Raw genomic sequence first — 16,465 nt, forward strand, 5'->3', positions numbered from 1 at the left:
GCTTTGAATTTCTAGCATCTGCAGAACCTCTTGTGCTTCATTTCCATAGAAGCTGCCTGACCTGCCGAGTTCCTCCAACAGTTTATGTGTGTTGCTATGGTAACAAGGGGGTTTGAATTAAGACAAGCAACATTAGGACCAACTGAGTCAGTTAATGGATTTTTATTTTACCCAAGTGAATATCTCAAATTTCAAATTCAAAGTAAATTCATTATCAAGGTTCATATATTGCACGATATATAACCTTGAGATTCGTGTTCTTGTGGACATTCTCAATAAATGCAAGAACCATAACAGAATTAATGAGAGACTGCACTCTGCAGGATGGACAAACAATCAATGTGCAAAGGCCAACACACTGTAACTACAAAAGGAAAATGAAACAATTACTAGAAATGAATTAGTCCTTGAAAGTGAGTCAGTAGTTTGTGGGAACATTTCAGTGATGGGGTGGGTGAAGTTGAGTGAAGTTAACCCCATTGGTTCAAGTGCCTGATGGTTGAGGGGTAATAACTATTCCTGAACCTGGCGGTGTGAGTCCCAAGGCTCCTGTATCTTCTTCCTTGTGGCAGCAGTGAGAAGCGAGCATGACCTGGGTGATGGGAGACCCGGTGAGGAAGCTGCTTTCCTGTGACAATGTTCCGTGTAGATGTGTTCAATGGTTGGGACAATGTTACCTGTGATGGACTGGGCCATATCCACTACTTCCTGTAGGATTTTCTTCTAAACGTACTCTAAGGTGTATACTTAATTGGGATATGCCTGCCAGGTATTATTGTGGTTGCTATGTTGTTAAGTTATGGTATTATGTTGTTAAGGTTAGTCTATTTCTGTATTTTTCTTTAAAAACCCCCAAAGGAGAAATTCACGTACCAATCATCAACCCATATAGAGGCATGAGAAGACTACCTCTTTTCAGAATGACATCAGCTAGAAGTACCAAATTACACAGAAGAACCTTAATAGCCTAAATATAATTTCCTACATCAAGTTCCTGTGAAAACCTCTGATCAAGGAAAGCATATTGGCTCATACGACCATTTCCTCTAGTGCTCCAGCATGCGAACAAGTCCTGCAAGAGAGGTTTTTAGTCAGAGCAACCATCTTTATAAGTACAAGAGATTCTGCAGATGCTGGCAATCCAAAGTAACACATCCAAAATACTGGAGGAACTCTGCAGGTCAGGCAGTTTTTATGGAAGTGAAAACGAAGGATGAGAGGTACCTGATAGAGGTGTACAAGATAATGAGAGGCATTGATCGTGTGGATAGTCAGAGGCTTTTTTTTCTCGGGGCTGAAATGGCTAGCACGAGAGGGCATAGTTTTAAGGTGCTTGGAAGTAGGTACAGAGGAGATGTCAGGAGTTAAGTTTTTTTACACAGAGGGTGGTGAGTGCGTGGAATGGACTGCTGGCGGCGGTGGTGGAGGTGGATACGGTATGGTCTTTTGAGAGACTCCTGGATGGCTACATGGAGCTTAGAAAAATAGAGGGCTATGTGTAAGCCTTGGTAGTTCTAAGGTAAGGACATGTTCGACGTAGCTTTGTGGGCCGAAGGGCCTATATTGTACTGTAGGTTTTCTATGTTTCTCTGTTTCTAAACACACGACATTCTGCAATGCTGATAATCCAAAGCACCACATCCAAAAACTGGAGGAACTCAGCAGGTCAGGCAGCATCTATGGAAAATGAACAAACAGCTGACATTTCAAGCCGAGACCTTTCATCAGAACATTTTTTAATTTTATTGTCTCTTTTTAGTTAGCGATACCCCACAGTACCCCTTCTGGCCCATTGAGTCCGCACTGCCAATCACATCCATGTGACGTACCTGTATCACTTTGGCAAATGCAGTGCCTTTTATTAAACAGAAATATGAACTATGATCAGCAATTTTAGATTCATTGCATTGAGGTTGGGAGTCTGGTTTTGAGGTCCCTAGGCACTGGTTATGTGGTACAGAGCCAGGAAGGGTCTCACTCCGAGTGCACAATTCATAATTATGATCAGTATGACGAGCTCAAACAGCAGAAGAACTTGACTTGGAATCTTTAAGTTGGAGATACAGCACTTCTGATCACTGTTTGCTTACCTCTGCCAAATTTTGTGTCCTCCAGCATATATCAACCAGTTTTGGAATGCGAAAAGGTGTTTTTTTCTCTTTTTTATCTATGTTTTCAATATGAATGAACTTGTCCTACTCCTGTCCTTTGTGTTTATTTTTCATATGCACATATTTTATTTTGTAAAAGTCCCATCCTGGTTTGTCCTGCCAAAATGCATCACCTCACACTTGTCTGCATTAAATTCCATCTGTCATTTTTCAACTTACTTTTCCAGCTGGTCCAGATTATGCTGCAAGGTTTGATAGCCTTCCTCACTGTCCACTCTGCCCTCAAATCGTGAGGACATAATATTTATTGCATTTGATTGCAGTTAACCCTAATACTGATTTCAACAATTAAACTGAAATATTTAAAGGGATTTATCATAGTGCTTTTCAAAATAATATTACTATATTTTAGGTAAAAATCAGTAATATTCATTATTTCTGTGTGTTGCTATAACATTTCTTACAGAGGTGAAAAGCTACGAATCGCCGTTTAGCTCGAAGGTTCGTGAACATCCATGTGTTGAAAGTATGAGAGACATTGTACTGCGGGACAGAGGCCGTCCTGAAATCCCCAGCAGCTGGCTGGTGCATAAAGTAGGTTCAAAGTTCAAAGTAAATTTATTATCAAAGTACACATTGTATAGGTCACCATTTACAACCCTTTAGTTGTGGGCACACTCAATAAATCCAACAACTATAATAGAATCAGTGAAGGACCACGCTACTAAGAAGACTAAGAGTGAAATAAATATGAATGCTGATACAGACTTCTCTTTTTAAAAATATGATTTGACATCCACAGAATTATTGGGAATATCATTCTGTGCCTTGTGTTTAAAAGAACCATTTTTCTGTATTTTATGAAAAGGGTGATATTAAATGTATGTTGTAAAATCAGTATACTTACTAACATAAAGCAAACCTAATTTTAATGCTTATTTAGGAAAATGGTATCCTTTTCAAATTTATCTCTTGAAATACTTTTCTCTGGAAATCTGTCAATTTGCTACAATTACTTCAAGTAGGAATGTCCCTATTTGATGACAAATTGAACTTTTATTTTATTTGCCTAGTGAGAATTTTTTTTGGCATCTCAAAAATTCATCCCAAATTTTAATATTAAATCTAGCTGCATGTTGAAAATCGTTGAAAACGTGACCTCATTGAAAACAGGCAAAATCCCAGATCTTGAGTCCATAATGGTAGTGTTATATGCGAGCAGGGTTTCGTTGTGTTAATTTTATTTCACTGGTTTCTAGAGATTTGTTTTACTGTCAAGTGTATATATCTACTTAAAAAGGAATAAACTGAAGAGAATAGTTTATGTGCCTTATCATAATAATTGCTTCCTTGCCTTCCCAATAGATATTGGTTAACATGTCTGGTGTGACCAGCCTTTTTTCCTTGTTCTGGATTTTCAGCAGCTGTATATTTTTCCTCCAGCATCTGAATTCCGACTTAACCTCATGGTATTTGGAACTTTATCCTGCAAAAAAAGGAGACTTTAAAAGCCAGATCTTTGTGGATGAAACATGTTAGAGTTAGTATCATTACTGAAGTAAATGCTTATTGAAATTCTGAAAAAAAATCTTAATTCTGAGACTGGTATTTGTTAACCAAAGATTTAGGGCAGGGGTTCCCAACCTTTTTAATGCCATGGGTCCCTACCATTAAGCAAGGGGACTGCCAACCTCAGACCCCAGGCTGGGAACCCCTGGTTTAGGGCTAGAGACCTCATTGTAGTTAACTAAATTTGGACCTCAAAGTTAAACCTACATTTCGGACTCCCGTGTCTTCCTTTGAATTAATTTAATGTTTTGAAGTTACGAAGCATAACACCGAATACCTGTGGTGAAATAACCCTTCACATCAAGGCTGCATTTGTCCGAGCGAGGCATAAGAGCACTGGCACTAATCAAAGGGAACCTCCACTGACCGAGCAGATGGTGGTTGGCGGATATCACCCAACATAACTGCAGGCCATTGCTGCCACTACTGCTGTGGAAACATCTACACTTGGCCATTTTTAGTTACATTAGAATCTTAGAAATGTACAGCACAGAAACAGTCTTTGACCCATCTAGTCCATGCTGAACCATTTAAGCTGTTTAGTTCCATTGACTTGCACCAGGACCATAGCCGTCCGTACCTCTGCCATCCACATACCTATCCAAACTTATCTTAAATGTTGAAATCAAGCTCGTATGCTCATATGCACTTACTGACAGCCCACTCCACAATCTCACCTCCCACTGAGAGAAGAAATTTCCCCTTAAACTTTTCACCTTTCACCCTTAACCCATGACCTCCAGTTGTAGTCCCACCCAACCTCAATGGAAAATGTCTGCTTGCATTTACCTTATCTATACCCTGCATTATCTGCATGATAAAATCAGGTGCAGGTTCGTTTGCTGATGATGCAGTAAACTATTTGTTTTCCTGTAAATAGCTCCGTTTATTTATTCACAACAATTCATAAAATGAAACTGGGCAAGTTGCAATGCAGCAATACACGGGCAACATTCATGGTGTGCTGCGAAGAGGCCGGAAATATTCATGCCATAACTGTGTATATATTGCACCATAACCAACTAGCCCCACCCTTCTGTAATTGTAGAGGGCCCATTTCATCTTGCTCTCGTTAAATCTCCAGGGGCTCATTCCAAAGGTTCCCACAGACCAAGGTTAATGGCTAGAGACAAAAGGCGAACCAATATGAGACTGAAAGCATCTACAAGTTCCTCTTCATAATGTGCATTATCCAACTTCGAAACTCTCAATGCTGGTGGGTCTAAATCTTGGATTACCCATTACCACAGTGAAACAATAGGCATTCCACAAGACAGTCTACTAATTCATCAGTTAATAACTCATCAGGGGTGATTGATAAGGTCACGGCCTAAGGTAGAAGGAGATGAGTTATTAACTTCAAACTTTCTGCAGAATCACTCAGAGTTGACCTGCATGTGCATGTAATGAGAGCTCTATAACTCATATCTTTCTACCATAGGCCACAAACTTATCAATCACCCATCTGTAGACACTTTCTGGAGGTCCAAGATCCGTATGCTCCATAACTGCTGGACTAAGTGTGTAAATGTAGGCGGGGACTGTGTTGAAAAATAAATGTGCTAGATTTTCTAAAATTGACTCCTTCTACTGTAGGCCACAAACTTATCAATCACCCCTCGGATACTCAATGCAGTTAGAAAAGGAAAATAACTTTAATTCAGTTATGAGATGAAATGTCCCTAACAAGGTCTGTGTTGAATGCACAGCTCTCATGTTGGCCTTGCCAGTAACAAACAAACAAACACACACACACACACACACACACACACACACACACACACACACACACACACACACACACACACACACACACACACACACACACACACACACACACACACACACACACACTTTTCAAATGGGTTGGACATGATTCCATGGATCAGCCAGAATGTCACTGACTGGCAGAACAAGCTTTACTGCCTTTAAATAGCCTATTCTTCCTCCTTTGTATCACACAATGTCGCTCTTCTAATCCTTGTCATGCTTAACCTTCCAATGGAAATAACCTGGGAGAAGAACTTTGAAATCTTTACATTTATATTAATAAATCTGGCTCCTGTGGTCAACAGTAGAACTTTTAGTAGAAGCTTTAATTTCACCATTAAGATGAGGAGTATTTCATCAATTTAAAATCAAAATCAGCTGGTTTATGGATTTACTTCAAGAGATCACTTTTGGCCATTACACAGTAATTATTGTAGTAATTACTTCAAACATAGAACGAAAACATTTTTCATATACAGTACTGTGCAAAAATCTTAGGTGCATATATATAGCTAAGGTGCCTAAGATTTCTGTAGATGACTGTATTTGTCAACATGGAACGGAGAGCGAGTTTGTTTATCTGGTGGGAGCAAAGGATGTTGGGAATGACAAGGGTGAAGCACCACGGGAGGGATGTGGGACAGGTGGCAGAGAAAGAATGGAGGGGTAGGATGTGGTATGGGTGCAGGCACACCCAACACTGAGACACCAGGCAAGGTCATTTGATTCCAAGCAACTGGTTTATTGACCATTACAGAATGTCTTTCTGGTGCTTCACACTCCCCCCTTTTCCAACCAACATGATGAAATGGCAGAGCAGACTTGATAGGCCAAAAGGCCTAATTCTGCTCTTATATGTTATGGTCCTATGATTTCCCTCTCCCTGCCCTCTTCCCACTCTTGATCCACAATAGAGACCCATTTCAGAATCAGGTTTATCATCACTCAAATATGTCATGAAATTTGGTTTTATTACGGCAGCAGTGCAGTGCAGTACATTATATATATAAAATACATTCCTACGACTTTTGAACAATACTGTAATTTAGTCATTAATAATAATACAATAATTATAAACCCATCAGCTATAATTATGGGTGAATAATAGATGAAACACCCTGGTTCCCTCGGCTGCATAAGTCTAGGGAAGACCATCTCCGGCCCTGTCAAACTTGTGAGATCCCACCCCAAACCCTGGTTTGTGTGAATGCTGTGTAATTTGCTACCCTGTTACAAATTAGTGCCACGAAATAACAGATGGTACACCGCATATGATTAAAAGATTTAATTTGATTAAAGGTTAGTAAAGAAAAGGGTCAATTTTAATGAGACAGTCTCATGTGCACAAGTTGAAGCTCACGGTTTCCTGAAGTGACCAGTCCTCAATCAATCTCACCCTGGGCTTCATCAAATCATGGTCCTGCTCTGGGTCGAATCCTACAACCTCTTCTCTCTGGCGTCTTTCCTCTTCATCTCCTTTCGAACAGAAGCCCCAAGCCCAACCTCAGAGTCCCTCACCAGAGAAACCTCCCCTTAATCCCACCATCCTAAATGGATGGCACAAATTTCTCCTCATCTCTCAACTTCAACAATAACCCAAACATAAGTTGAAAACAAGCAGCTCTCACAGAACTGCCAAAATGAAATACATACAACGTAACAGTAAAAATGTGAACTAGGGCATTATCCAAGGCATTGCAATATTGAGCTCCTTTTATTAATAAGTTTGTTACAGAAATTAATGCAAATATCTATCCAGTTGATGTCGAAAGTGTTGCCTGTAGGTGAATATATAGTCTGATTAGCTTATATACAATAGCAACCACCATGTATTTTTATTGTTCCTTGTACAGGGCATGCACTTCCTCTGTGACACTATTGTTGAGTGTTGGGACCATGATCCAGAGGCACGTTTAACAGCCCACTGCGTCGCTGAAAGAATCAATATGATGGCGCAGATGAACTTTGAAGATGTCCTCAATAACAATTCCGCCACTGAAGCAAGAAAGGGAGGAAGTTCTGAGCCCTTAAACCTTGGAAGCACTGCTGAACATAAAAATATTCAAGTAGTCACAGATGTATGAACAAATTCAAGGATGAATTTTGATCTCTTTGTGCATGAAATGACATGACTCAGAGGAAATATTCAAAAAGCATGTTAAATGAAGAAAATCCCCTTAAGATAATGTATTATTCATAATGATTTAATCTGATGAGGTATGTGATTCCAAGTTAGTGCACACTTAATCATAATGAAAGTCTGGCTTGTGCACTCAACTGCAGTGTACACTGCTGGCGTGCTTTCTGTTATAATAATTTTAAGTGCATTCTTCCTGACCAAGTTGTGGAAACAAATCTTGACACAATATAATCACCAGAGATGATGTACTTTGAAGTCCAGAATATTAATTACATTATATATACAACTCATTCTCTGTAAGGCATTAAATTACGCTCCAAATAAATCTAAATTTATGCTAAGCAACAATGATTAGATGAAATGAGGCAAAGTCATTATAAAAGGTTCTATTAGAGGTAATAAATATTTATTAGATGTCATTTCCACATATCAATGTGCTGGTAAATTGGTTGCACTTCTGTTGGAAGTCAATCGGTTATGATGGATTCAGATCTACGATATACAAGCAGTAGACTAGCATATTGAATTTAATTTTTGGATACGGTAAAGAAATTATGAAGAAATCATGGTAAAGAAATTGTCCCAAAACCTCCTGCAGAGCAGAAGGACAGAAGCCCTTTTGCTCTTGATTTTCAGTACAAGAACGGACAATGAAACCAAAGCCTCATGGTCCTTCTGACCTTTTGGGTTTTAGGCAAGAGGTGTCAGGAAAGTGACCACAGGGATAACTGGCTTGAGGCAATCTAGCATTCATAGTGATGTACTTTTTGATCCTTGGAAAATTGTCGGGGCAAATTTACTGTCAGTCAACATGTGCATCGCATTGCCAATCTCAGTTATATGGTATTCACTAACGGTAAGAATTTGCGAAACTGGCTTGTTGATGATACTAAAAGAATGTTGATAGCAGTGCTCACAAATGTATTTTTGTTGCTGAGCTATGATCCAAGTAACAGGGGATAACAAGTTTTTTTTGGGAAGTATTGCTTCCTCAGAATTTTACTTGTGGTTATGAAAGACCACTTGAAGCTGAACACGTATATATTTTCAGACTATTTGTATCATGTAGGTATTTGGAGAAACAAGAAATTAACCTTTATTGAATATAATGCATTTAATTGAATAATGGTGCTGATGCTTTGCAATGGTTCAGCTAAGTTAAAAATGCTTTGTTGATGTTTTTCATTTGTACTCCATGTCTGAAGAATCTCATTTAAGAGTCCAACAATAATCAGCCAGTATTGATGGATTCCAGTTGCCCTGATACCATCTCTCCATGACTGCAATGTCCTAGTGAACCTTTCAAAGTGCCTGTCACTGACAGAGATACAGAGATAAGTTTTTTAGGGAAGAAATCTAAAAGGGGATACAGAAAATGAATCTTTAGTGACATGTTGCACTTCATGGTTTTGTATCTTTGAAGCAGCTGCACATAGTTAGGTGCTCTGTAGTTAGCATGAAAAATTCCAACAGCATCCTTGAATGCCTTCCATGCAATTTTCTCCGGTGCCACTAGAAGATCTTCAAGTTGCCTGTCATTGAAAGCCTGTTAGGTTTGTGAACCAACAGAAGTGCCTTCCTTAATCTTGGCATCAGTTATTCTGGGAAACTTCTGTCTCAAATATCAAAATCCTTCATGGAAATTTATAGCCTTTCTAAAACCTGTCCTGTCATGCAGTCTCCACTCTTCCTGAGCGTGCTCAGGAATGACTGGACAAGATAGAAAACCTTTCAGCTTACGTTGTGGGAAACATTTTAATTTACTTGAATTATGAATTGAAATAACAAATAGGGGCAATATTTTTTTAAAGAAGATCTGTGTTAGGGAAATTTCATGGCTATTTTCACAATCAACAGCTCAAAATCCATACAATACACCTAAAATTATTCAGGAAGCAAAATCTTTGTTGTGCAGTATAATTATCAAATTCCACATGATGTAAGCAGAATATTATACATGTACAAATAAATTTGTTTGCAGAATACCTTCCCAAACATCTTAGCATAGCACAAAATTTTCTTCCAATGATTAAAGTATTTGTTTTGAAATGTTAAAACTCTCTAAATTTATATGAGATTTATATTTGTTTGTTCATGTATTGATGGTGCATTCAAATCCCGATCAAGTAATCAGCACCTACATTTAACAATAATGTAATGTATTAATTTATTTTTCCATATTTCACCGTTTAGTGTGTGGTTGCATTTTGTACGTATTCTTATGTCTTGTCTCAAGGGACAGAGTTCTCCCCTCAGATGAACTTCCCTCGGTCACTTCATGGCAGTCGAGATTGGGAACTGTAACATAGATATCCTTGTTCAGAAGCTGGGAGACTATACGGCTAGTAACACTGTGTCCAGGTAACTCAAATGAAGAGAAAACACTTATGAAAACTTCATTCTCCTCATGATCATTCAGCATACAACTTTAAGGAAAATAATACATTTTGTCAAAGGCAAAATGCCCTCAGTTGCTGGAATATGCATCTGCACATGCATTTATTTTCTTTTTCAGCTGATGAAAATTAGGCACAATTAATGGTTTCCTCTAAATATGTTCCACAGTAGGACAGTCAAGAATGTGCATTGATGGTTTATGTTAACATCTAAATATCTTGCAAGTTTTTTAAAATGACTGACAGTTTGAGATCGTAAGTTTACCATGGACTCAGAGGAAGAGTTACAAGCCTGAGGGAAACAAATGGCAAAGCATTATCATGGCTGCTGAACTTGCTGATGACAGAAAGGGACAGTAGAAAAATATTGAACCCTCCCTACAGCACAATAATGCAATGTTGTGCCGACCCTTTAACCCAGAGACTCCCAACTTAGAGTCCACGGATCTCTTGTTTAATGGTATTGGTCCACGGTATAAAAAAGGTTGGGGAAAAAAGATGAATAACCCTTCCCTCCCACATTGGCCTCCACTTTCTACCAACCGTGTACCTATTTAAGAGCTTCTTTAACGCATATGCCTCTACCACCATCCCTGGCAGGACATTCCATGAACGCACCACTCTTTGTGTAAAGAGCTTATCTCTGACATCCCCCTAAGCTTTCCTTCAGTCACCTTAAAATTATGTTTCCTGGCATTAGCACAAAAGAGTTGTGAAAAGGACACAAGGAGGCAATAGAGGGTATGTGTAGTTTAAGTGAGTACAGAAAGATTTGCAAATGGAGTAGAAACTGGAAAAATATGAAACTCTGCATTTCAGCAGAAAAGCAAACACAAAACACATTATCGAAATGCTCAGAAATGCAAAAGTTCTGAGATGCAAAGAGAACCTGCTGTTCTAGTACATAATTTGCAAAAGATGCAAGTAATAAAAGCTAAAAGAGTGATATTGTTTTGTTTAATTTTGTTTTATTTAGTGACGCACCGTGGAATAGGCACATCCGTCCCTTCAAGCCTCACTGCCTTAGCAAACCCCAATTAACCCTATCCTAATTACAGTGACCAATTAACTTACTAACCTTTACGCCTTTGGATTGTGGGAGAAACCGGATCACCCGGGGAAAACCAGGGAGAATGTGCAAACTCCTTACAGAGCGGCACTGGGTTTGAAGTCCAAGCTCCGAAACACTCCGAGCTGCAATAGTGTTGTGCTAACCGCTACGTTACCATGGTTTTTGTTGTCAGGGAATGTGAGTACAGAAGCAGAAAGGTTATGTTTCAGTTATTCAGGCAAATAATGATTCCAGATATAGAGTACTGAATGTGACATTGGTTCTCTTATTTCAGGAAGAAGATTAAACATTTCAGAGATTTACTAGACTAACAGAACTGAAGTAGGTCTGTCAGTTCACTCCAAACATCAGAACATAATTTTTACGCTATCATGCGGTTCACAACCTTTTTCATGCCAATGAGCCTTATCATGCCATGAACCCCAGGTTGGGAACCCTTGCACTAATTCCACCATTTTATTTTCTTCCTATTGAGAAGTGAGTTGAGTGGAGCATTATAATCGTGTGGGGGTTTGATAAAGTGGATGTGGAGAGGATACTGCCTCTTGTGAGATAGGAGTCAGAGTTATCCATTTAAGACAGCAATGAGACTAAACTTATTTTCTCTCAGATTTCAAAGTTACAGAAGGGGAATGCAAACTAGATGCACAATGGAATATTTTTAAAACAAAGATTACAGGCAGGTGCTGAAAAAGTAATGTGAGAAGAGAGATACAGAGATGAAGTTACAATCATACCAGCCACCGTCTTATTAAATGACGGAGCACACTTGGGTTGCGCATATCTCCTGTACTTGATTCTTAAGTCCGTATGACAGAGATAGAAATGGATCCAAAGATCCGAAGTACATGTACTATCAAAGTATGTATGCGACATACAACCCTGAAATGCCTCTTCCCCACAGACAGTCACAACACAGAGAAGAACCATGGAACCAAACTGTTCAAAGAAAAATCATCAAACATTAAAACGCCTTGCCCGGCCCATGTGCAAAAAAATCACACAGACAGCAACAAAAAAATGAGCGACATCGCAGAATATAAAAGCACAAAATCAAAAGGCATATCTCAGTACAGTTCCAAATTGGAGTCATAGAGAAGTACAGTACAGAAAAAGGCCTTTTGGCCCATTAGTCCATGCTGAACCATTTAAACTGCCTACTCCCATCGACCTGCACCAGGACCATAGCCCTCCAGATCCCTACCATCCATGTATCTATTCAAACCTTTCTTAAACATTGAAATCAAGTTTGCAATCACTTGCGTTGACAGCTCACTTCAGACTCTCATGACCCTCTGAGTGAAGTTTCCCCTCATGTTCCTCTTAAACTTCTCACCTTTCACCCTTAACCCATGACCTCTGGTTGTTGTCCCGCTCAACCTCAGTGGCAAAAGCCTGCTTGCATTCACCCTTATCTCTACCTTTCATAATTCTGTATACCTCTATCAAATCTCCTCTCAATCTTTTACATCCTAAGGTATAATGACCTAGCCTATTCAATCTTTCCTATAACTCAGGTCTTCCAGTCCTGAGACTTTAGGAGATTTCATTCCTAAACGGTCAGTTGCCTGAAGTAAAGGAGTTACTGACCTAAAGCATTTGGTCACTGATAGGCTGATGTTAATTTACCTTCTGGTCCAGTTAGGTAGACAGCAGAGTTGCATAGCGAATGCAGGCAGCATCTTGCAGAGTCAGAAACCGGAGTTCAGTCCTCACCTTGTGGGCATTCCACATCCTCTGGGACTGGTGGCTTCCTCTCACAATCCAAGATGTGGAGGCTGAGAGGTTGATTGGCCACTATGTATTGGTGGGTGGTAAATCTAGGGGAAATAATGAGAATGTAGGACGAGAATTTTTTTAAAATGTAGAATAAGCATAAATGAGTAATTTGTTGATTTGTCCAGCTATTGTGCACTGGAGATCCATTTACCCGTGTCACTATGACTACAATGATTGGATAGTGGCAGCTCAATTCTGATCTTTGCTCATTGAAATGAAATGGGAATAAGCACCAGTTAAATAAGTGCTGATTTTCTGGAGGCCAAACATTTTTGTTCCTATTCCCATTCCTGTTCTGAAGTGTCGATCCATGGCCTCCTTCTGTACCGAGATGAGGCCACCCTCAGGGTGGAGGAGTAATACTTTATATTCCCTCTGGATAGCCTCCAACCTGATGGCATGTATATTGATTTCTCCTTCCAGAAAAGCAAATCACCATCCCACTCCTTCCTCTATTCCCAACTTTGATCTTTCACTTCTCACCTGCCTATTACTTTCCCCTGGGTCTCCTCCTCCTATTATCCATTCTGCTTTCCTATCAGACTCCTTCCTCTCCAGCTCTTGACCTTTCCCACCCACCTGGCTTCACCTATCATCTTCCAGCTAGTCTTGTTTCCTTCTCCCCACCTTTTTATTCTGCTGTCTTCCCCTTCCTTTCCAGTCCTGACGAAGGGTCACAGCCCAAAATGTAACCTGTTCATTCATTTCCACAATGCTGCCTGACCTGCCGAGTTCCTTCAACATTTTGTATGTGTTGCTCTGGACTTCCAGCATCTCCAGACTTTGTGTTTCTGAAGTAATTAGGAGTGGTTGTTGAAAGACTTTGCTATGATTCATTTGCAAAAGGAAATAAATTAAAGTACCACTCACTTTAAAGTTAATAGTTGATTTTAAATTAAATTGTTCAAACCTTTTTTCAAGAGTTGCTATTTTCTATCTAAATATCTTTCCAAATCAAAGTTCTTCTTAGCAGCAATCACCTGTTGTTTTTGTATTTCTATACTAAGTGAAGCTCGTGCAATTATTTCAATCCCGAGCTATGGCTCAGTGATTTGTAGGCGCCCGAAGGTAAAAAAGCCTGCAATGGGAGTATCCCGACCGCACATTCCTTAACTCTGCTTCATACAGACACATAAAATCTTTCAACAATGAATTGAACTAGAAGGAAAACAAAAATTTAATACGATGCCTTCTATGCCCAGCTAAACATGAGAACACAATTACAGATTCTTGTAATCTTAAGCTTTAAATAATGAACCCACAATACAGCTGCCACTCAGAGTGACAGAAATTGTATAGGTAAAAGGAATTTACAGTTGAGTGTAGAGAGTTAAAAGCATAGCATGTAGGCAAGTTAAAAGAGGCACCACACCTATACCACAGATTTGATACACTGTCAAAAGCTGAAATGCAATTGGGTGTGATAGAAATATGGCATGGAACCAAGCCCTTGCAATTTTTAGCTCATTTTTGGTTCTCTTTAAAGCAATTTTAATTTTTTTTAAATTACCAGTCTCACGGGTGTTTTTTTTTACTTCCTTTTCAATTTAATAAGTACTCCTTTTTATTTGTGCAGAACAGGACAGAACCTTTATTCACAAGTTTATGACATTGATTTGCTTTTGGAAATACACCAAAATCTAACGTGTGTGACGTACTGTTCCTAAGGAAAAATACAGTGTCTTGCTGGGGTGGATTTCCTTTTGATATTGTCATTGAGACAAAAGGAACCATTACCTTGCACAAAAATATTGATATTTGGTATATCCAGTTTTATCTGAGATGTATATATCCATCAATCAGTCTGCTCTTCATCATATTTTCAATGATGTGGGACTGCATTACCAAAGTAAAACACTATACACTAGTATTAATAGCAATAAGGTGCGGGATTCAATGTTTGGCAGTTCATGGCATTCAATAATTATTTTGTCAAATTGTATAAATATTGCATATTAAGTCTAAAATATAGATAAATACTCCTCCATAAGCTGGACTATATTTTCATGCAATTTCTGTGCATCCCTAGCTTGAACTGTAATAATGTGTCAAATCTGACTGGCTCCTTGCTATACACACAGTTATCAATAAAAATAAAAGTTCCAGTGATTTTGAAACTGTTGTTTGAGCGTCATTAACTGACTGTGATGGATGATTCACTGGAGAGTATAAAGAGCCTTTTTTAAAAAAATACTCTTTAAATACTCTTTATACCCATTGGTGTTTTTTTTCAGCCTATTGGTGTTTTACTGGTTAATAACACAATAAAGGATTCTAGTCAGCAGCAAACCATGTCAATCAGGATCGCATACCCTGCTATATTCTGAATCCTGAGATTTCTGATTTTTCTTCTTTATATTATACAATGATATCATGTAAAATCAAAGCGAACCGCCTTCTGAAATGCATACAGACCATACCTTATAATACTCACCACATGAGTTTTATTTGTTTTGCAATGAAAAATTATTAATATTGTTGATAGTTCTATGTATTATTGGAAAATTGCTATTATGTGCATGTATATATTTAAACTTACAGGGCTGTTTTTATAGTTATATTTTAATCTAATAAATGCATTTAGCATGTTGTCTGTCATATTTTTATTAAAGAACAAGTCTTATTCTTACAAATGCTTCAGTAAAACTAATTATGAAGCATTACATCTGAATAAAAATAATAAAAAGTTCAATGTGAATTTATTATCGAAGTATGTATACATCATACAACCTTGGATTCATCTCCTCACGGGCAGCCACAAAACAAGAAGCCCAAAAGAATCCATAAAAAAGACCAACAAACACCTATTGTGGGGAGAGAGGTTTAGAGGGAGAGAGAGGGAGAGAGAGGGTGAAGGAGAGGGAAAGGGGAGGGGCAAGGGCGAGGGAGAGGGAAACAAATTCTGTAAATAGCATTCAGAATGAAAGTGAGACCTCAGGCACGAAACCCGAAGCAGGCGGAGCAGGTCACAGCTGCAGCCTCAGCCTACGTTCAGCACATAGTGGAGTAAGAACATAAGAAATAGGAGCAGGAGTCGGCCATCTGGCCTTTCGAGTCTGTTCCGCCATTCAATAAGATCATGGCTGATTTGGCCATGGACTCATCCCCACCGACCTGCCTTTTCCCCATAACCCTCAATTCCCCCTACTACGCAAAAATCTATCCAACCTTGTTTTAAAGATATTTACTGAGGTAGCCTCCACTGCTCTGTCGCAGAGTCCACAGACATAAAGCCCAGAGCCGGCCCAATACCTCAGTGTCAGTGCAGTGTAAATGTCACAGAGCATCAAGCAGGACTGGCCCGACACCCTGCCTTTCCAATCCAATTAACAGATGATCGAGAGAGTCCCCATGAAAATTCCAAATGTTGCTCAAAGTAAATTTTATTATCAAAGTACATACGTACATGTGACCATATATAACCCTGAGATTCATTTTATTGTGGGCAGTATCACATACCCATGTACCATTTCTGTTGAATATAAAGCAATGGGAGCAAAAGATATACACAGTTATTCTGATGAAAAATACTTCTGTTTATCAAATATTTCAGACAAAACTTCAAAATCCTTGATCAGACTGTGATTAAAAACCCTACAGATTCATTGGTGCGCCTTGCAGAAATAAA

General features: G+C 38.9%; 1 protein-coding gene and 1 long non-coding RNA gene across 3 annotated transcripts in view; one reads left to right on the top strand and one right to left on the bottom strand.

Moving 5' to 3' along the window:
* Positions 1–11,196, bottom strand: part of LOC140728583 (uncharacterized) — a 43,819-nt gene extending 32,623 nt beyond the window's left edge. Inside the window, exons 1-2 of the long non-coding RNA XR_012099112.1 lie at positions 11,065–11,196; positions 3,466–3,597 (exon numbers count right to left, since the gene is read on the bottom strand). This is a non-coding gene — a long non-coding RNA (uncharacterized lncRNA). The remainder of the gene's footprint in view (positions 1–3,465; positions 3,598–11,064) is intronic.
* The window catches only part of tgfbr2l (transforming growth factor beta receptor-like), a 107,994-nt gene extending 92,557 nt beyond the window's left edge, over positions 1–15,437 (top strand). For both annotated transcript variants that reach the window (XM_073047543.1, XM_073047542.1), the window contains exons 6-7: positions 2,578–2,705; positions 7,304–15,437. In XM_073047543.1, the coding sequence (XP_072903644.1) occupies positions 2,578–2,705; positions 7,304–7,534 (359 nt within the window). In that variant the 3' untranslated portion in view covers positions 7,535–15,437. The remainder of the gene's footprint in view (positions 1–2,577; positions 2,706–7,303) is intronic.
* The last annotated feature ends 1,028 nt before the right edge of the window (positions 15,438–16,465 follow it).

Source organism: Hemitrygon akajei, chromosome 5, assembly GCF_048418815.1.
Source record: "Hemitrygon akajei chromosome 5, sHemAka1.3, whole genome shotgun sequence".
Classification (NCBI taxonomy): domain Eukaryota; kingdom Metazoa; phylum Chordata; class Chondrichthyes; order Myliobatiformes; family Dasyatidae; genus Hemitrygon; species Hemitrygon akajei.